This window comes from Callionymus lyra, chromosome 13 (assembly GCF_982586985.1).
Source record: "Callionymus lyra chromosome 13, fCalLyr1.hap1.1, whole genome shotgun sequence".
Lineage (NCBI taxonomy): Eukaryota > Metazoa > Chordata > Actinopteri > Syngnathiformes > Callionymidae > Callionymus > Callionymus lyra.
Genome location: NC_141830.1, coordinates 10,511,728 through 10,534,945, shown reverse-complemented (window position 1 = coordinate 10,534,945; position 23,218 = coordinate 10,511,728). Strand labels below are relative to the sequence as shown.

The 23,218-nt window shown below is 38.7% G+C and overlaps 1 protein-coding gene across 8 annotated transcripts in view; it reads right to left on the bottom strand.

Annotated features, from left to right (window-relative positions):
• The window catches only part of gphnb (gephyrin b), an 85,040-nt gene that overhangs the window by 28,825 nt on the left and 32,997 nt on the right, over window positions 1–23,218 (bottom strand). For all 8 annotated transcript variants that reach the window (XM_087805073.1, XM_087805074.1, XM_087805077.1 and 5 more), the window contains exons 2-8: window positions 20,506–20,584; window positions 14,028–14,085; window positions 13,875–13,967; window positions 10,565–10,659; window positions 10,430–10,496; window positions 7,623–7,895; window positions 6,901–7,035 (exon numbers count right to left, since the gene is read on the bottom strand). In XM_087805073.1, the coding sequence (XP_087661199.1) occupies window positions 6,901–7,035; window positions 7,623–7,895; window positions 10,430–10,496; window positions 10,565–10,659; window positions 13,875–13,967; window positions 14,028–14,085; window positions 20,506–20,584 (800 nt within the window). The remainder of the gene's footprint in view (window positions 1–6,900; window positions 7,036–7,622; window positions 7,896–10,429; window positions 10,497–10,564; window positions 10,660–13,874; window positions 13,968–14,027; window positions 14,086–20,505; window positions 20,585–23,218) is intronic.

The window sequence follows — 23,218 nt, the reverse complement described above, 5'->3', positions numbered from 1 at the left end:
TTTAACAGTGTTTTTAATTCTCTTATACTCAGTTTATTTCATCTTTAAGAAATCTTTAAGAAATTGACATGCATCTTTTCGTTACCTTGTAATGACAGGAGGCTCATTTAAGACGTATTAAATACATTTATTTTAAAAAGAAATGTCCACAATTTGATATGAGAAATTGTTGCAATAATATTAAATCGAAAGGATACGATGGATTCGTTTAATTTCTCCTCAGAATAACTGCAGCTAGCACTGTCATTAGCCAGTTAACTAGCCAGATTAGCATTAGCATTTTTAAAATCAACTCTACATTAAAGTGTGTATCTTAAGCTCATGTGTTAGCAGGGGAGCTTAGCTTCAGATATAAAACCAAAAAGAATAAACAAACCACATTTGTCTACTTAAGACCTTGGCTCCTAAAATGGTTATATAGTAGGATGGGTTAGAGAAACGATTGATTTGTGTAATTTATAGTAAAGTGTCAAAGGCATGTGATCAAAAAATATATTTAAATAAATATTTTAGATTTATGCTTAAAATTAAACTAACATTTAGGATCCATTTTCTATACCTCATGAAATGGACCAGAACCAAAGGAACTAGAATGGAAGAATCACCCCAATTGTTATTGTAGTGGTATAGTAGTTTTGGACCATTTCCCTAAACTGCATGAATCCATCCCAAAATACTCTCCTCGGTCAGCTGACCAGTGTGTTCCCAGTCAGAAACTACTACTCTGTGAAATAGTGCTTTTAATATCGTGTCACTATGTCATTTTTCGTTGTCAGCGAAAGATAGTTTGATGGATGAAATCGATGAAAGGTCGACACAAACACCAGCAGATGTGTGAGGCTGCGAGATCTGCTTTGGTTCAAAAACATGCTTGAGCAAAAACTAAAAGGACAAGCACTGCGATCCCCATCCTGGTTTTCCTCCCCGGGTTAATGGGAGAAGGATCGATAAGAGTCAAACTACAGCGGCGCCGCCTCGATATCGGAGACGCGAACTATTCATCGTCCTCTGGTTGATCCTTCCACCTCATCAACGATCTTCTGTCAGGACACGTTTGCTGAGGACGGAACACTCGAGAGTTCCTTTCAAACCTCATCACGCCGACTGCTGACAGAATTCAACAGCAGACAGACTTGACAAACGCCAGCGTGTTCCTGCGAAACCGAGACACGCGTCACCGTCTCATTATCAAGCGACTCGAGTCAGGATGAAACCAGCGTGGAACAAACAGTTTCAGCCAGTTTTTAAAAAAAACAAACCAAGAAGAGCATGAAAGTGCAGGAGTGAGCCGCTCTGAATTAGGTTATGGATGTAAGTATATATAAAAAAGGCTTAAATTAAAAACAGCATGGTGAAACCAATAAAGTTATGAAGGCATCTGCTGCCATGGTTATTGCCAGCTACCATAGCAACATCCTAATCACGTTTTATTCCAGCCCATGGATCCCGAAGGAGCTATTCTTGGACACATTTATGACTTTATCAGCCTTAACTGTCAGATTATGTCTCAATGGACTTAATGGCTGTTTGCGGAATTATTCCAGGTGCTGGATGATAAGTGTGATGGAGCCTCCAGTGTGTGTGTCTGAAGATATAACCTCCTTTAAGCTTCCAAAATAAACATTACAACCCAGACAGAGGTAGATATAAAGAAGGTAAAATGCTTGCTTAAAAAATATATAATTAATTATTTTTAATACATGTTCATACTTACAATACCCTACATATTTAACTATACAGAAATAACTATTAATGGCAACACAGAGAAAAAGAGAAAATTGTAATAATAGCAAATATTATCATTATTAAAAGTATTATTAGTATGTGTATATACAGTACATATATGTATAAAATTAGGATAAATTATTTAAAGACAAATTCATACCTTTATTTTTAACCCTACACCTTTTGGAATTAACCTTAACTTTAACACAAATGATTTAGTCATAACAACAAAATAAATCATAATGATCATTAAAATCTAAAATATATAATTGAAACAATGGTTGATATTATTATTATTTAATTTCATTATAATAATTCATGTTTTCATTATTTTTTTCTTTTACTATAATAACGCAATTATATATTTGCAGATAAAAATGTACTATAATAATAGCTCTAAATATTCCATAAATGTTGAACAAATAAATGTATATATTTTTTTAACAATTACAAACGTCGTGTCAAGTGTTAGCCTTATATGATTATTTTGCTTGTCAAAATTTCTTTTTTTTTGCAGTGTAGCCATTAGCAAGTCAATGTTACATGGCTAAAGGTTGTGTGTTGGAAAGTAACTTTTAGAAAATAGGCCATTGACATTTAACTCTCGCATTACGAGGCCACTGTGATGTGAATCCATGGAGGCACGAGAGACGCCAGCCTTCCTGCTGCTTTCATAACCTCTCAGTGACCTTTAACCCGGGTCTCACTATTAGCCTAGCGTTGTTGGTCCCCCACATGAACGACAAACTGATCTCATTGACAAACATCCTCTGGGTCAAAAGCCTCCTCTCCTGTATGCCCGACTCAAACGCTGGACATTACGTAAGTGTGCTACATGCTCACAAGAGTGGAAGCTAACAGGAGACGCGAGGGGACGTCCTCCATGAATGGTCGTCGAGCTGCCCGGTTTTGTTAGCATTTCGGGAGGATTAGAGATGGCAACAGTTTGATCTGTATTAGAGCTCCAGAGTACACACAAGGAGATGGATTTAAAATCTGATTCAAGAGAGTGTTTAGCTGTGATACTGTAATTATAATGTGAACAATTTAAAATTGTGTTGACATAGCCGTCGTCAACATCGGCTAAAAGAAGTGGTGTGCTAATTAATGTTAGCCACACAATGCTAACACTGTAAGTAAAGTAAAGGTTATTTGTGAAGCGCCTTTCTAGACCAGGGTCACAAGCAATCAAAAACAATACACATTTAAAACATACTTTAAAAGGCCAAGACAAAAACAGGAGTCCCAGAAAATCAGGGACATACCTGAACAAATAAAAAGGTCATGTGCAGGAACCATCAGTAGATTCTGATCCACAGACCTCAGAGCCCGAGCTGGGGTGTAAGGCTGGATCAGATCACTGATGTAAGGAGGAGTCTGACCATGAATAGATCTGAAAGTAAGAACCAGAATTTTTAAATTGATCTTGAAAGAAACTGGCAGCCAGTGAAGAGTTTTAAGGATTGGGAAAATGTGAGTTCTTCTACTAGAGCGGCTCAGAATTCTCGACACGAAAATAAACTGTTACTATAGTCTAAACGAGAAGAAACAAACGCATGGATTGTAATCTCTAGATCGTGTTGTGACATTTATTTTTCGGTCCACAAAGAAAGAATTTCCGAATCACTTGCTAGCATATTGTCACGACTGTAGTCGTTTTAGTCGAAAGTAGGTTAAAGTGATACATAGAATAATCTACAGTCATGTGTTATCAGGGATTATGTCATTTTGATTTCACTGTAATTCAAGGTGGAACAGATTATGACAAACAATTGAAGATATATTTAGTTACTAGAGCCCGGTTTAACTTTCGACATAATAGCGTTAACGGCATTAATGTGACAAATGTTTAATGTAGTCAAACGTTAAAAATATTATTCAACTTTCAATGATTTAGATTCTCTGCCATCTTCGTTGTCACCATATCATCTTGAACAATAATCTGCTTTAAAAATAAACATCCACTGGGCCAGGTAAAATGACTCTGTGAGCCATGAGTTTGAAGTGTGTTGAATTATGTCAACAAAACGCTGCACATGTAGACGGCAATAATCTGTCATGTCTGTATGAATCTACTGCAAATATTTACTCTTCACCTCAGATTATTTATAATTCCTTTTGATAATTTTCAGAGAGTATTTGTCATGGTTTTCCAAACAACGGCAAAGGTGTTGTATTTTTGCGTAAGTAAAACCACTTGTCAGTGATGTATTTTAAAATGTTACTCCACATTGGAAATGGTGTTGTGTTACACTTGGATCCAACGTTTGTGATAAAAAAAAAAAAATACTGTTAACTTATTAAAATAATTTAATTTTTATTCATTATTTATTTTCATTTTAATTATTTAATTTAATCAACTTTCATACATGGTTCACGAATAATTAAGTTTAATTTAATTTAAACTCCTGCGGGAATTTGGGTTTCCAGTTCACAGTTCATAAGAACAGGAAAGAGAACAAAGTGCAATTGAATTTTTATTCATTATTTATTTTCATTTTAATTATTTAATTTAATTAACTTTCATACATGGTACACGCTTAATTTAATTGAATTGAATTTAGTTTTATTTTATTTAATCTCCTGCAGGAAATTGGGTTTCCACCGCACAGTTCATAAGAATAAGAAAGAGAACAAAGTGCAAAAAAAGAACAAAGGGCAAGGGATGAAAAAGTGCCAATAAAAAGAGCATAGATCATAGGAGAAACGTTAAGAAAAGGAAAGAAGGGAAAAGGGATACAAAGATAAACATAGCACGAGGAATGAATGAGTCCCTGAGTCAAAATGAATTATGTATCAGACCAAAACAAAATCCTGTCTTGTTTTTACAAAACTGTCATTTAACGTTTTCCGACTCTGACATCATGAAGCCTATTTAACGTCCCTCAAATAAAGAATACATTTACAACAAAACAATGTTTGTTCAGGCAGAATTTAAGGCGACTATAGAAGTCGACGGCTCCTCCACCTCCTCTCAGAACCTGCCGGCAGAAACCTGGCTAACAACCCTGGTCCGCCCGAGGTGGCGTCTGACACGCGTCAGCAGCCACGGCCATGTTAGCCTCGGGGACGTCGTGTACATACCGTTGACAGCCAAACGTGGGGACGTGGAGAACATATGGCAGCTTGTCGCGGGGAAACAGCCCGTGACCGAATCCAAACAGACTCGGAGCTATACTTAAAGAAAACTAGCATGTCCAGACATGCATGCTGAATCCGTCACACAGCCCACTCAACACGGGTCGCATCAACACAACACAACACGACTGCAGCTGCAATTACCGGCAGAACGTTCAACTTTAACCCTTCACAGAAAAGACAGCCTTGCTACATCTTTCTTTCGGTTGCCATGGCGACATCCTCCTCGACTCCCTTGACACCCGACCGCCGTCCAGACGACACATGGAAATGTGACACAGACGGATGAGGTGAAAGACCGCAGACAGGTGCTTCTAAACGTGATGTATTTGCTCTTCGTACTTCCATCAGGAACTACGGCGAGAAACTTTGATGAATGACTTCATACTTCAAAATAATCTATCAAGGTCAGGTTCAGGGGATGTTACGTTGATCACGTGACTCTTCAGGAATGAATCAGATAAACTACGGATACAAAACATGTCCCTGATTATTTTATTGATCCCTCCTTTTATAAATAAACTCAAAGATGTTAAGTATTTTGCTACTTTATTTAGACTTTGAATGACTTTTGTGTGTTTGATTCTAATGGTATTTCTTAGGGAACATCTATTAAAGGGGGGATGGAACGGAATACTATCTGGATTCAGAAAAAATTTGAAGGATTTGTTACAGTTTTGAGGAAGAGCTGTGCTGCAAATGTTCCCATTTTCTACACCGTTTTTTGCACTAGTGCTGCTGTCACCTGCTGAAGATTGACAATGATATTGAATTTATTTAAAATTCTAAAAGTACATCTACCTTTAAGGATAAAATGAATGTGGGGCAGTAAAATAGTTACTATCGTATAATACTTTCTTTAACACCGTTTTATTTTAGTCTTATTTTTGTATTGTATATTCAATTAAATATGCATTCGCATTAGTTTTTTATTATTAGTTTTCCTTTTTTTTTAACGTTTACACCTCCAAATATGATTATTTTTTGTAGTATTATTATATACGAAATTGACACAAATTATTACTTGTAGATAGTTGCATTTTTGTCAAACAATTAGTGGAATTTTACAGTATTTCTTTAAGCTATATTGTTTTTTACCTTAATAAATACCTTAATATACTTTTCCACTTTTTAAAAAGGCAATATATTCTTCAGAATTTATAATATTTTTTCCTTTTATATTTAACCAAATCTTTGAAAAAATATTTAGGAAACTCTTTCTGCCAAATCGTTTTCTACCTCTAGCAAAAAATCACTCAATAAACGGATTTTAAAAGAGATTTTAGGAAATATTAAAACAGGTAGGAATAAAAAAATATTATTCTAGGTTGCCTTGTGTCAGAACAGTGTAACTGCAATGTCATAACATTACAGTCCTTTTCTTTAAAGAAGAGGATAAATGGTTTGGTTGCGTCAGTATCCTGTTTAGTTTTTTTTTGTCTTTCTTCAAAAAAGTATGTCAGAAAGAAAACACATTCTCTGATCGACTGCAAAAAAAGAAAGTCACATGACACTATGACTCCACGTGTGTCATCCCTTAAACAAAAAAAAAAGATCAAATAGGTAGGCAGGTAGATATTGATAATATATAAAAACATTTATACATATTTATCAAGTCAAGTCAAGTTCTTTTACTGTCAAATATGCATGACATACAGCATAAATGAAATTGTGGTCCTCTCTGACCAACGATTAATATATATATAAAAATATATAAAAATTTCAAACAAAATCATATTTTTACTTTGGAATTGACCAGGAAGTTGACTTTTTTATTGCTGCTTTCCTGTTCCAGACTAGTCCAACAGTTACAGTAACAGGAATAATTCAAACCATTTTTTTCTGGTCAGATCTGCAGACAACAAGGCGGGCAGTAACACAAGCATGTCCAGCGGCCGACACCAGCCTCCGTAAACAACCGGGACACAACATCGTGGATGGAAATAGTCATGTGTCTGCATGCGAGGAGGTGAACCCCACCCGTGTTTCCCCCGGGTTGTCATGACAACGCCTTCTTTTCGCGTGGCGGGGACTCACCTTTGGCGTGGGGCAGGACGCGGTGGAGAGGCGCGACGTGGCCTGGGCGCGAGGCGATTCTGAGGGCGTGGTGCTGAGAGATGCTGTATCCCGGGGCAACACCTGAACGCCCCGCGAGATGATGGAGTCTGGGATCTGGAAAACGGGAACACAGCCTCATGCAACTGTAAACCAAAGGGTGGCGTGTGTGTGCGTACCAGCGTGGTTAGCAACGAGGCGTTAGCATTAGCTTAAAATAACAACATTTTCCATTATTAATTGCCGTTAATCTGCCTTTGTTGTCGTGGAGAATTGATGTCGAGGGTAAATTGTTGGAACATATTTCCTAACAAATGATGATGATGAGGATGAAGATGTACGAAATCTTAAGCTACGCTAACGCTATCTCCACCGTTAGCAAAGTAGCCACAACGCAATATGAAGCAGACACACTTGAAGCCCTGAATGTGAGTTGAATGGACCTTACCGTCGTCGGTTTGTGAGTGGACAGAGATGACGGTTGCTATGACAACTAGACCATACAGGAGGTCTCGGTTTGATGGGATGGAGGTGAGCTCGATGCTTCGGGTGAGACGGGGAGACAAACATGGCGGGCGAACACACCTTTGTGAGTGTTTGAACATGAAGAACGTGATGATAATAATAAGAGTCAAAGGTCACAGGCTAATGCTAACAAAAAACGCTACAAATGGGACCAGTTGCTAGTTTGACGCCGCGTCTACCTTGGCGGCGATGGACGTGGCGGTGATGTGGGACGAGGAGCTGTCCTCGGTGGACGCCACGCCGCTGTCTTTCTTCTCCTCGTCCTCGTCCTCGCACTGCACGCCCTTGTCCTCGGTCTGCCGCCGCGGCGAGCTGTTGGGCGGCGGCGAGAGAGGCGGCGGCGGCGACGGCAGGTCCTCCAGGTCGTCCGCCACCTCTTTTACCTTCACCACCGCGTCCCGGAGCAGGTCGATGGCGTGAGGCAGCGCTGGAAGGATGAACTGAAAACATTCCTGGAAGAAGAAGGATCACTTTAATGTTCTTGATTTGACACAATCATTCACTAGTTTAAAGTCTCACTGACACAAATCATTTGTTTATTACAATGTCTGCTGAAAAGAAATGAAAGAAAGATCAAATCAGTTATTTACTAAAAACAAACTTTAAATTAAAAATTTTAAATGCAGAAGAAATAAAATATATCAAAGGGGAAACAAAAGTTTTAACTAAAATTCTTTTTTAATAAAAAATAAAAAAACAAAGAAAACAAAACAATAATAATAATAATAATAATAAATAAATAAAAATAAATAAAATGAAATAAAAATAACAATAACAATAACAATAACAATAACAGTAACAGTAACAGTGAAAGTAAAAGTGAAAGTGAAAGTGAAAGTGAAAATGAAAATGAAAATGAAAATGAAAATAATAAAATACTAAAATAATAAATGAAAAATAAAACCAAAAGATAAATTGAGAAAACGTTAATTAATTAAAAAAACAAAACAAAAGTAACACAAAGCAAATGTGTTTGAGGCATCCCTTTCTCTGGCTCAAGGTGAACCACAAACACATTTGTTTTCGGGCCTATTGTTCATCTTGACCCTGAGATGACTCAAGGTTTTTTTTGTATACATTGTTTTTTAACAATAAGACGAGTTTCTAAAAGTCATACTATTCCAGCTTCTTCTTCGCAGTTAGTGCTCTCTGCTGACACCCTGAGGATGAATATGGATATGCTTCTATTTAGGGATCGATAAGAATATATTTTATTGACTGATATTTATATTCTTATCCATATTGGAGAGATTGTTTTCGAGCTGCGAGTCTAAAGCTCGTTGCTACTCGTCTCTGCTTCCTCCGGTGAGTCGGTGCCTCTGAGCTGCTCCTTTGAGTCAAACTCTGCTCACTCTCGATGCTTAATCTGCAAAATTATTTATCATCCTGCGTATTTTTCCGCGCTGAAAACATTTATTATTGACCGGCTCGACACTTATACGGTGACTTTGAGAGCGTCTCGCTCCAACGCCCGACCATTGAATCGGGTAAACTGTCCAAGATTGAGTCGTTGAACTTGACACAGTGACCCCGGTTTGCAAACGAGAGTTTTAAAGACATACTTCGTGTTCTCCACTTGTACTGTAGGACTTTAAAACACAACTGCATTACGCCTTAAAGAAGCACTTGATCAAATTTAAGAAAATATCTTACAGTGTTTTATAATTATTTACTGAAACATTCAGGAAAAGATAACAGGAAACCGACAAGAGCATAGACGAAATGATTTGTTTTATTTTCAATAAATTCACACCTGGAGACCCTTCAGTTGTCATGGCAGTTTACTGTAACGCGGTTTTACCATCGAAGGGAGCCAGAGACAAATATATTCAATCCTCTCTACTGCTGCTTCAACAACTGCTATCCCTACTACAATGTTACTGTATATTTAAAATAAAATGCATCAATTAAGGGCAGATGAAATTCCAATTCCAGCCATGTTTTTTTCTAAAACTTATTTTTGATGCTAGCTTATTGAGGTATATCAGTGCGATCAGAATATTAAATGGTTAAAGTCAACATTTAAAATATTGGAACAGAGAATTCCCTCCCAAAAAAAGTACTGAGCTACTCTTTTATACCAACGTTTTTGTATTAAATGCAAAAGGCTACGAATTAAAAAATATTGAAGTTACAAATATTCAAATTCCGGTAATTTGTAATTAAAACTGTGTAAAAAAACCAACTTCAATTTAAATAAATAAAAAAAAGTTTTAAAATTCAAACTATAAACTACAATAAAAATAAATTCAACCTTTAAATATACAGATTATTGAATACATAAAAAAAAACTCATTTTTATACATTTCAGTGAAAAAAAGATATACTTAAATGTACTTAAATCAGCTGTTCATGTGTGTCATACAAGTAAATTCAACTCACACCACGACATAGGAATGGAACGCCGGAAATTGAGGACCTAATGTAATCCTGGATCACGTGTGTGATCGAAAAATGATTGATTTTCAATGATTGATTGTTGTTACTCATTGATTTTCTTTTCTCCTGATTTGCGAAAATTTCCATGTTCTAACACGCTCCATGCATTTATATTTTAATGTAATGCAAAGTTACTCGATTGTACTTTTAGCCAATCAGGATGGTGCTATTATAGCAACATCTTCCTATTGAATTCAAAAGGCTACGATATAATCTATCCATCCATCCATCCATCCATCCATATATCGTCTTTTTAAACTCACCATTAATTTTAATTTTCAGTTCGTTTAAAAAATGTACTCGATGTGTAATGACTACGAGTCAGATTTCCTTCTTACGACACATAACGATCGCAACAAAAACCTTCCAACCGTGTCATTAGCGATGGCTGGAGGTTGATGGCACCACTGCCGTGGTCTTATTGATGAAGACAAATACTCAAATCAATCAAAAGACAGCGTCCAGGAATTAGACAGAGACTAATGTGCCGATCAGCAAAGTGAGAGAGAAGATGGAGGTGAAGAAAAAAAGAGAGAGAAGTGGTCACCTGCGAGCCTTTCTTGCTTCCAGGCAGGTTAATGATGAGCGTCTTCCCTCTGATTCCACACACAGGTCTGCAACACCAATGAGTTAACAGTCGCTCATGACTGGATGAAGTGCACGGGACTCGTGCGAGTCTGACCTGGAGAGCATTCCCAGTGGCGTGACGTTGAGCGATCCCATCAACATGGCCAGCGACATCCCGGGAGCCTCGCGCTCGATCACCTCCTTGGTGGCCTGGAGGAGGAGGAAGGAGGAGGAGGATGTGGATGTTAATGATATTAATGTTGAAGCGTGACAGAAATACACATTGTAAAAACTTCCTTAATCTTCATTTTTGAAATTATTTCTGGGTCCTTAATTTTAGAAAATAAATTAAAAATATTGACGACCTTTACCGATTTCACAATACGATTCTATACTTCGACGCACTTGCATCATTTTGGGAAATAACTTTAGGAGACACTGAATTATAGCCACATCTCTGGATGGTTTCACTCTCTTTTGGTTGAATTAATAAAACCGAAAGCCAAAATGAATCCAAACAACATCTTTAAATGCTGCGACTGGAGTCGACTGTATCCTCTCGTCCTCAGTCATCGCCCAGATTTCATTGTTCCTATGGCTGCGGGGGGCGTAATGTCTGAATTTTAATATGAACAAACGTAAATGTAATTATTTACATTATTTTTAATACTACACTTTATTCAAATTAAAAACATAAAATAACTATAGATATAAAAAGAGATATAAAAAGAGAATATGATTTGAAGGACCCCAAAATAATTAAAAACCAAAACCAAAATATATATGTATATATATATATATGTGTGTGTGTAAAGTGCTGTTAAATATTGATACAATAAAGTGAAAAAATATATAGTGGTTCATCTATTTTAAAAAATACAAATTACTAATAAAAAAAATGGATTATTTTTCCTCAAATGTCTTTACAATGTTCGTTTAGGTTGTTTTCTGTAAATTGTTGTTTCAAGGAAGAAATATATTTCAACGTTTGCAGCCAATACCACGATGAAACTTCAATTTGATTTGATATTTTTACTTTAAATACACCATTTCATACAAGTACACAACAAGTAATATAAATGTTCTAAGGTGGTGTGAGGATTAAAAAAAAAAAAAGGAGTCATGGACGCTGCTAATCGTTGACAGCGCTCCAGTGACCCCTCTTCAGTTATTATCGATTCTCGATCCCTCTTTGGCCAGAATCCATATCTGACCAGCGTCCTGTTATCTCCGCCTCCGTTAGCAATCAGGTCTGATAGAATCTTTGAAATCAATACGTCTTCCTCTCAGCTGCTCGGGATAATTGCACGTCTTCACGAGCCCGACAGGATTTGAAAAGAGCGTCCGACGTCTTCATAGACGTTGGCGTAGTTAGCTAGCGAAAAAAGGCTAACGTCGGCGGAAACAACCGTTGCTGACGTACGATAAAGCGATATTGGCTAAACGTGCCGGAGGAGACGACAGGCCGAGTGTCGCTCTCGGCTCTGGACAGATATCTTAATTTTCAGCAGCGGGCTGCATCAGATAGCAGGTATTATCACTGGCAGAGTGTTGGCGTCGCTGCTCTTCCAGGAAGGTTGCCGCTGTCGAGCGTGATTGATGACAGCTGGCGATACTGCTGAGGAGAGAGATCCCACTCTGCCAAAGAGCCTCTGAAGAGTGTTGTGTGTGTGTGTGTGGAGTGTGTGTGAAAGGATCCACTAAATTATGCGAAAACATAAACACAAATACGGAGTTTTCAAGTGTTAAAGTGAATCTGTTTTACTCGTTAAGCGTCAGTCTCGTCTGAATTCAACAAAAAAAAACGTAAACAGTAATTAAAACATCTTGAAAATATAAAATTTGATAACAATGCATCCCCAATAACAGTGAGAAACGACCTAAATAAATGTAAACCTCCAATTATACTATTTTTTTTAATCAAAATTTAGCATATTATTAAATGACAAACCCTCTTTTTCCCCCTCCAATTCCTTTTTTTTGATTCCTGGAATTAACAGTCTTTGAATTTGTCAGGCCAACACTTGTGCTTCCATCAACTGGTCGTAGTTCACAACACAAACGCAAGATGGTGGCAGAGGTTATAGTTTAACCTAAGATGTCGTTCTTACAAAAACCCAAAGTAGATAAATGTTAGTTTCCAAAATTCTAATGATAAAAAAAACAACCTTGAAACCTTTTAAACTTACAATGTATGCAAGTATTTGTGTTTCATATCCTCACATTGTGTAACCATTAAGAGTAATAAAAAATGTCATCAACGTTATTGAATTCAATCGGCTAGCAAGACCAAAATACTATTAATTTTTACAAAGCAGTTTAAATGTGTTTACCGAGTTAGAATTCTACCATAACATTCAAAGAGGCTAACATGCTAAGTAAAAATGGTTATTTGAGTAAAGCAAATACATCACATATACATTTGAACACAGGAAATTATGCCTCCTGAACAATAGTGAGAATTGACTTCAAAAATTCCTTTCTGATAAAAGTATATTTAGAAATATAAACTTCCTATCATTCTTTTTTTTTTAGCATCATCTAGCATATTATTTTTTCACCAACTCATTTTGATTTCTTGAATTAAGAGTCCTTGAATTTCCCAAGCCAACACTTGTGCTTTCATCAACTTGTGCAATTCACACCACGAACAAAAGATTGTGGCAGAAATTATAGTTTAACGTAAGATGTCATGGTTTTATTTACTCAAAGTAAATGCATGTAAGTTGCCACAATTCTCACGATAAAAAAAGGGACATGAAACTTTTTAAATGAACAATTTATGTATGTCTTTGTGTTTCATGTCTCAAATAAGGGGATCATTAAGACTGAATTTTTATCAATTGTTAAAATAGTTTGGCTAGCACGACCAAAATACAAATACAATATTTGCAAATTCAACTCTTTTTTTTCCCATGAATAAAATATATTGTTTTTTAAATTCCTGATTTTCTCCAGAAAAGACTACATTTTGATGAAACTTAAATCAGTTTTTGCATCAACTGCACCACACAGAACACACAACACATGATGGGTTAAGTTGAGTCAGAATATTTCCTTAAATCTACTTCACAAGAGCCTCTAAAGTACAATTTTCAAATTGATATTTTAAGAACAACATGCTAACGTTTGGCTTACTTCGCCAGCAAATAAAATGAATCAAAAGAGGCAGCGGTCATAATGTTACGGCCTTACATTTGACTGTGAATCGTTGGAAATACACGGGAATCACACGGGGACTTTAAAGAAACATGTGATTCAATAAAGATCGGGTTCTTGATTTCCCATGTGACCTCCTCGCTGATTATGCTGTTTATTGTCGAGCTGGAAGCCTCGCTGGAGATATTAGACCAACAAATAAAAATAAGCTTCTACTTTTCCACCTCGACGTCTGAGATGTGGCGATGTCAGCGACGACCCCTCACCTCTGGTGTGACGTCCCTCGGGGCGAAGCCGGTGCCCCCGGTGGTCAAAATGAGGTTGAGCTCCTTCTCATCGCACCAGTCGACCAAAGTCTCCTGTTGAAGGAGCGACAAGTTAGAGACGAACGTGACCCTTTGGAGTTGAACCTTCCTGACCTTTATCTCGTCTATTTCATCCGGGACGATCTTGTAGGCCACGATCATGCCGCCCAGCCTGCGGAGACAAGTCACATGACGTTGTGAGTTGTGTAGTTGATACTCCAAAAAAAACATTTATTGTCTTTTAACTGAGTTTCTTTGGACATGACACCATGGTTCTCAGTCGGAGAAGAAGGCAAACCTTTGAACAAAGATGAGAGAGAGATCAATATATTTGAAAACTTAACTTAACTTAAAAAATTAATCTGAATTCTTATTTGCACTTACAATCTCAGGTTTATTCCTCTTTAACTCGTGAAAGCTATTATTTATATATTTATTAGATTTAGGAAACATTTACTGGACAAAAGTGCAACAATAATCCAGAAAGATATGATTCAATTAAAAATATGAACCAAAAAGAATATACAGAAATGATAAAAACTGTTTGGATTATAAAGATTTTAAAGTGTTGGGGGGTAAAAAGAAAAAAGCGATAAAAAACCTTGTGCTTTAAAAAAAGGAAATAAAAGCATGTTTTTTCAAGAGAAAAAAAAAATGCATGAAGGAAATAGTATAAACAAGTGTATATACAAAAAAGTAAGTAAGTAAGTAATTTGTATTTTTAAAGCACTTTTCCAGGAATGATATTGAAAATGTTAATACTTTAAGAAAAATAAAGAAGTACGATATAGATTTTTTTTATTTATTTATTTAAATAGATAGATGAATTGAAATTTTGTAAAACATCTCAAACAAAAATAGAAATAACATTGTGATAAAAAATAATAAAATAGAATAAATAATCAGGATTTAGCATCATTGGCATATTAGCATCAAAATAGTTAAAACATTGTAAAAACAAAGTATTTTAAAAACAATCCAGAAAATGCTTAATAACCATCCTGAAATATTATTATTTAAAATAACCAGATATCATTACCATTAGGACTTGAAGACATGAAACTACTGATATATTGAAGTAACAGACAAATACAGTCGCGTAAGAACTTTTAACTGATCAAAAGTATTTCACCTAAGAGACTGGCGATGTTATGAGCGATGGCTCCCTCTTGTGGCCACATCACGAATGACACTACACCACCAAGCCTCAACCTCCGGCTGAAGGTGAATTCTGCAGACACCTCTTATGTAACCGCTGTCTTTCCTTCCCCCCCTTCTTTAAGGAGCTCTATTTTCGGGGAGACGACTGCATCATGTTTCCCCCTCCGTGAGCGCCATGATACCACCCCTCAGACGCCCATCGAACACACCGAGTCCCCATAAATCCTCACGGTCCTCACAATGTCCTTCCCCCCCAAAAAATACACCGGCTTCGCCTCGTGGAGACGCAGGAGCCGACAGACATGTTCAGCATGACAAAAACCCCAAAATACTGCGGCAGGCATGTTTGAGGGGGTTGTGTCTTACGGAGGAACATTCTAGGAGTGTGTTTTTTCCGTGTTAGGATACTTGGGGCGTTTGCTGACTTTTAACACAAACACGCACACACTCCCCTGCTGACTTTTCCTTTGATGGCACGAGTGATTTCCAAGTGTTAGGGAGGGAGAGACGCTTCTGACGCCGCGTGAGTTAGTGTTCATGCATGTGCAGTGGTGTGATGAGGTGTATGTGTTACCCCTCGGGAGAGTGAAGGCGCTGTCAGGACAAATCACCTCACCCGCCTCTCCTCTGTTTTGTTTCTGTTTTTTTTTTCCAAATGAAAAAAAATATGCTCAATACAACTAGCCGGCATTCCTTTCCCAGCGTTTCCACGGCAACCCCGTCCTGTCTGGATCCCCTCGCCGTGTTGTTCATCGAGATTGTGTGAGCCAGTGAGGTTTTTTTTTATTTTTTTTGTAGCCGAGCTGGGGATGCCATTTCTGCGTTTGTGTCGACATCTTTTTCCTCTGCGGGATAATCTTCACAGTGGATGAAACACCAGTGGACTGAAGTGTGTGTTGACAAGAAAACACGCATACTTGTCGTACTTGTACCTGATTACAGAGTTTTCTTGAAAAGAATCATTCTATATTTGCTAGAGATGTTTTCTGTGAGAATTAAACTAGAAAAAAAAAGGTGCAACTTAAGTTAAGAATTAAATGACGCGAGACACTGCGTTAAGATTAGGATGAAAGATTGATATGTTTGTCAAGTTATTAAAAATCTATTAAATTAATTAACAGAAGGAATTAGTTTGTTTGTCGTAAAATAAAGAAAAAGGTAGAAATAATAATAGTTAATGTTAGTTAATGTTAGTAACTGTTCATTAATAAAAAAATCGAAAAAAATCAAAATGAAAACAGGAGAAAAAACATGATAATAATGACAATAATAACAATATATTCATGGAAGAGATGAGAAAGAAAATCATAATTATGGTTATTGTGTGAACACGTTTAATACATTTTTTTTTTTTAAAAAGTAAAATAAAATCATCAAAAAAAAAAAGATGCGTTTGAGTGAACTGAAGTAACTGTATGAAATATTAAACTGAATAAATATTGTAATGATGGCAATTCTTGATTAATTTCCGAAATAAATTCCCAACAAATGACTTAATATATATAATAACGACCCAATACATTTCTGCGCCCCCTGGTGGACGCTAACAAACCTCTGGAAAAGAAGCATTTCATCATACAAAACCTTTTTTTTTGCATGGATTTTAGGTGAACCCTCTCAGAGCAGCCAGACCCTCATTTTTTTTTTAGGTGAACGGACGACTGTGGCGTGACCAGGACTCGTAAAGGATCTTAAAATCAGAAGAACCTTGTAACTTTTTGCTCGAAGGTCCAGAAAAACCCTAATGCGGGAAGACGTCCCGGCGGATAAGAGCAGGAGGGACGGGCCGAGTGTGTGAGCAGTGGTTTTGGCCTGAAAGCCTGGACGCCACGGCCAAATGTTTTTATGAATAAAAGACGAGCGCGGAGAAGAGTATAAAGAGCAAACTACAGAACCAGAGATGGGTGATAAAAGCAGTGAGAAGAAGCAGGGGTTTGGACTGTCAGGGGAACACTTATCAAGAGAGACCGGAGGCGGGTGCGTGCCTATGGGCCACTCGCAAATCTCAGCTGGTTGTGGGACACTTCCAAGATGAGACCCATCTGCCAGCGTGGATTCATAAATAAAATACACTCTTTTGTGCAGAGCACTCAATCACACTCTTCCTCCGTCCATGGAGGTAAAAAAACCCCTGTCTGCACCACTGGCACAGAATCGCAGCCCATTACGACCCCGATGTGCGCCCGTGCATGAGCTCTCAGGGGGTTCACCCTCTCCACATGTAACATGGGGGAGAACGGAGGGAGTGCCGGACGAGCCCACCTCCTCAAATTCCCCCTGCTGTGAGAAGAGCTCTGAGTGCTGAGCGAGAGGTTCCACTTGCATGACTTCACTGGTAGGTGAGTGCCAAACAGAAATGCAGTGTTGAATAATCTGCAGAGCACTCCGCCCCGCTCGCAATCTATTTATTTTGCTGAATAAATGTCACCGGAGTCCAGAGCTGCTGCTGCAAGACTGTCTTCTTTGCCCCCATTTGTTTCCCCTTCCCTTCACACCACACATCACTTCTCCTATTTAAACAAAGTGGAAAAGCTTGTATCCGCCGCTCACGTTCGCCAGGGCCGACATCACAGAATCGTAACCACGCTTCTGACGCAGAGCGATGACACGCCGCTATTTTTAACTCGACCTGGCAACACCGGTCGCCTCCGAGAGACCTCGACACGTCCTCGACACGTCCTCGACACGTCCTCGGGCTGGTCCAAAAGTACAGAAGTGGGGGGGGGGGGGGGGCCTCACTGAGGGAAGACAACTATATATATCACAAGTAAGTAAGTAAGTAATATTTATATAGCACTTTTCTAGACCAGGGTCACAAAGCGCTTAAACAATCAAAACGATACTCAATAAAATAAAAACTTAAAAGATCAAGATAACACCGAGACAAACACAGGAGTTCCAGAAAATCAAGGAAAATAAATAAAAGTGTCTTAAGATGTTTCATGAAGGAGTCAGTAGATCATCAAACACAGAGGAAGAGGAAGATCGTTCCAAAGCTTAGGAGCAACAGCCTGGAAGGATTTCTCTCCTCTGGTCCTGAACCGTGTTCAGGAACCATCAGTAGATTCTGATCCACTGACCTCAGAGCCCGAGCTGGGGTGTAAGTCTGGATCAGATCACTGATGTAAGGAGGAGTCTGACCATGAATAGATCTGAAAGTAAGAACCAGAATTTTAAAGTTGATCCTGAAAGAAACTGGCAACCAGTGAAGAGTTTTAAGGATCGTGGGAAATGTAAGTTCTTCTACTAGAGCGGGTCAGAATTCTCGCTGCAGAGTTCTGAATCAACTGCAGACGAGGCAGATCCTTCTTGTTAAGACATTAAAACAAACTGTTACAATAGTCCAGACGAGAAGATCATGTTGCAGATCATGCTGTGACAACATTTTAATAAGTTTAGAGATTTTTCTCAGTTGAAGGAAACAGTTTCAGGGTGAATCACTGTGACAGGAACAAAGCAGGTGGAGACCCGGTGTTCCGGTCTGGTCTTGTCTGTACTATGCGGTACAGATGTGTGAAGGCTTGAGGACAGAGTCACGGTAGAGTTACTAGGGATGGTCGCAGGGATCGAAGACAGTATGGTGCCGATTGCGGTAATGACACATCCTTGCATTCGGTATCATCTGGCATCGGGTACTTGGAGTCTCTCTGCCCCTTTCTCCATCTCCTCCCTCGAAGGGACTCTGTGTGTCACAGCAGCGTCGGCGGCGCATTGAGGTTCGCCGCGTTCTGACTGGCCAGCGCCGACGGAGACGCTGACTCATGGTGTGGGATTAGTGTGACACGGGCGACCAGTCCGTGTCCGCTTGCATCACTGCGACAGCAGCGGAGCAGGTGGAGACCCTGGCCCTGGACGTTCTGTGACACCGGTGGGTTCTGGTCCCCGAAATCCAAGAGCTTCTTGTTTAATCTCACAACAAGACGGTTTTTATGAAGTGGATGTTTCAATAGCAGCTTCTCCTGGAAGACTCCACATGTCAGTCATAAGGATTCCGGAATCAGTGCCAGGTCAGGTTTACACCTTCAGCGTCAGTTCCAAGACACACCATTGCTGTGTCTCAAATCGCATACTTCTCTTAGTATACTAGAAGTTAGTATGCATCAGGATAGTGTACGTACTAACTAGCACGCAAATTCTCCACAGATAGTACGTCTCAAATCAAACACTGCTGCTACACACTAACAGGAAATGACCCGACAGCTTCTTCTTCTACTTCTATTTAACGATGGTCGCAACCAGCTGTTTGAACGCTATCGACACCTGCTGGCAGCACGTTTTGCAAGTTTGTAAAAAGAAATAAAGAAAAAATATCAGAATCTAAATATTCGCGAGATATTTAAGCTGGTATCAGCACCGAAGACGTCTCATCCTTCTACTGCTGCTGAAAATGCACCTGTAAGTATATGAATATATATATATGCATATATATGACGTAACTTCTGTTTAAAACGTCACTAAGATGGTGGCCGTTTAGGGTGGTTAGTGTCCATCGAACCATACTTAGTTTTGTGGGTGTTTTAGTACGCCAATTTAGTGTGCATGGCACACTACATTTCGCATACTAAGAATTGAGACGCACTTACGCACTAAAAATACTAACTTTGAGTACACTAGTATGCGATTTGAGCACGTACATCACCTTCATCCTCAACGTTTCCTGGACAATTTTGGATCAACTTTGTTGGAAAACATTGACCTCTACTGGTAGGAGGTCATCACTTCATGCGTAAACCTCTAATGTGGCTAGTAGCCTGGCTAACCATCCTGTCGCATCACATTTCTTAAACTCTACAAAAGTTAATCAGTTATGGCAACTTCTGAATTACTGGTATCATCCAGAACTTAAGCAGATGGACCGTCCAAACCCAGACTTGATTCACCTGTATTAAGAGGTTCTAAAGTTCATCTGAACAACTGGAAAGTTTAGCATTATTGCCTATGTTTGTTCATCCTTTCAGAGATCTAACCATGTTATTAAGTTAGAAACAGGTGAGAGTAAGGCTGGTTACTTGCAGTAGACACCAGAAAATGTAGCCCTCAATAGAGATTTACGCCATTAAGTCCTACGGTCGAAAGGGCTGCAACTATTCACCGATGTTGTTGAGAATAATAGAGTCGACAATAGAATATAGAACCTCTTTCACTATTTTTCCGTATTAAAAAAACGCTTGTACTCGAAGTATTGTATACAATATTACATTTAATTTTGTATTATACAAGAACCTTGTACCTCTGAGGTACTATACTTGTATTCTTCTACACATGAAATGCTCTAAATATTACATGATATATTTGCTTTTGTAGTTCTGGATCCACACATGTTTTGTCAACACACCAATGCCACGATTTGATTCCTCACTTTTCAACAGACAAACATTCATTTCATCTAAGAGATGAAGGCAGAGCTCGAAGATATCTGGAAGATACTCACAGGGACGGGTCGTGGACGAGATCTTTAAGGTTGACACCACTGCGGTCTTCTGCCAGGTTCCGAAAGCAGCTGTCACTCACTGAGCAAGACACAAGAGAGAAAAACAACATGAGTTTGATGAATGCATGTTTTTTAACCTAATAAACCAGTACAAAATATGAAATAGTGTCAAGTCCTAAAAGGTTTTCTTTTCTTTTGACATGAACACAGAAGTTAGTTTACTGGAAATGACAGAACACAAGAACAATTCCAACTATACGACGCTGCGTTGACATCGAGACACCATCGATAAGACTGGGAAAGAAAAAAGACGAGGAAGGTCGCCGGGACAAGTTCTAAGACAGGACGCTTAAATACTATAAATACCTAGTAAATGTCACAGAAGCAGATATTTCAACAATGTTATTTTAGTGTGAGAGGAGTGGGTGTAGGTTTGAAGCACTCGTCGCACATAGTTGCTGGCCTATTGTGGCATTTCTGTCACCATGGAAACGGGGCCAAGGGGTTCTGGAAACTGAAACATCTGACCAATACAGGGATGGTGAACGTGCAAAAAAAGAACATGGGAAAATGTCCTTTACTGCGATATAAGCCAGATTTCGTCATGAGTTGGATCATCCTTTTTTGACAACAATTTTTGACAATAAAACAGATAAATGACACTAGTGTTTGGGAACTATTTTAGAGGAATTTTGAACATACAGATCCCTCGTCACAGTTGTTTTTTTGGGAGTTTAAGTTCAAATATTATGGATATTTTCTGCTATATTTCGTGTGTTGCGCCATGTGTATATAATTAATTGGCTCATAGGGAGCCACATATGACCTCTCGCTTCACTTGTGAAGGTTTGTCAAAAGTTTTTTGGAACACAATAATACTTGCTTTACCAGTATTTCAAGCCCTAGAATGCAGCCCAAAAGCAGCACCTCATGAAACGGCGCTGTCATAAGAACCGTGAAGCTTCTAAGAAATAAAGTAAACATCATCATCATCATCATTTTCATGGCTATAATTGCAGCACAGGTATTTCATCATAGTTTCTTCGATTGGTTAAATGTTAAGTGCAACAATTGTTGTGTTCAGTCTACTTATACAGAGTTTAAAATGATCGTAAATTAAAAAAATAAATATAGTGAGGCAGATATTTTCTTATTGCAGGTGCTCCTGGAACATAACCCTGCGATAATCCAGGGAACACTGTATTTGTCTGTGGCTCGCTCCACTGGTAGAATAAGGGCAATGTCGTGAAAACAGAAGTGTCTCCAGCCCTTCTGCCATAGTGGAACCTTAGAAAGTACAATTGTCACAGAAAAAAAAATCTAAAAAGCTTATTTTAAAACTGCATAGTGGACTTATTCCTCGATGAAAATATCTTAAATCTGAATATTAAAATTCTCAAATCTCACATTTAACTCATTTTCTACTCCTTGGAAACTCTGTCGATATTTAGTGTTTCTTGTCTGTGTAGCATGTTAGCATGTTGCTACAAACAAGCTTTTTTGATCAAATCATCCTCATGACGAGGTGTTTGGATGTTTTTAAGCCTTTTTATATGAAGAAAATGGGCACAGTTCGCGACCGCCATATGGACATACATTCCTTACGGATTAATCTGAAAATAATCCCAACTCTTAGTCAATACGAGGGTGAGTAGAAAATGAGTTGAGAATTTTAATATTCAGATTTAAGGAGGAATAAGTCCACTGTGCAGTTTTCAACTAAGCTTTTTTTTTTCTGTGACAATTGTACTTTTCTTAGGTTCCACTATGGCAGAAGGGCCGGAGACACTTCTGTTTTCACGACATTGCCCCTTTATTTACCAGTGGAGCGAGCGTGAGTAGAAAATGAGTGAATTTTGAATTTAAGGCTCCCATAAGGTATGTGACAGTACGAAGTCTAAATTCTGGAGGATGGAAAGAAAAGATAATACGCGGCACGATAACTAGACGAGCATATGAGAGCGTCAGGCTGAAATGACGGCGACGCCGACAGCGACTTGATGCAGACATGACTGGAAATGTCATGCTGGTACTTGAATGAAGGGCCATGATCCATAAATGAAAGGAGGGGCAGAGCTGAGTGCTTTAAAAAAAAAAGTGGATAACGGCTGGGACGGTACAGAAATTGTTTCGGGGCGGCGACAAGATAAAAGGCGAGGATGGGACAAAATGAAGAGAATTAGATGAAAGAGTGAGGCGAGAGGACGGGGCAGCGAAGTGGAGACAGAGGTAAACAGAGGGTGCAGAACATGGCTCTGGGCTCTGGCAAATAAATGGGAGAGTGCTGACATTTGCACACCCGGCCAGCGCAGGGAGACTTGGGGAGGAAAGCTGCATGAAAGAGGGAAAAAAAAAAGATTGGAGGGAGGAGGGAAAGCACATGGGATGCTCGCCATCACAAGGCTTTAGACGGGGCACTGCTGCATAAGTGCATGTGTGTGCGCGAGGAGGGAACTTCCTACAACACTGCAGTAGACCTCGCAGTCTTTCTCTCTCAGCTACCCCTTGATCTAAAAATAGCCCTTTCCCTTTCTCCAACAAGAGGCAGCAACCATTCTGGACCAATCAACACGCTCTGTCAAAGGCATCGGTGCCCACCACCCCTTCACGAGTGCAACAAAGGGAAACTCCTGGGCGAAGGTAGGGATGCGGGCGAGGAGAGGAAGACACAAAAAAAGAAAGAAAAGGCAATCCCTTCTGCGGAACAATGGAG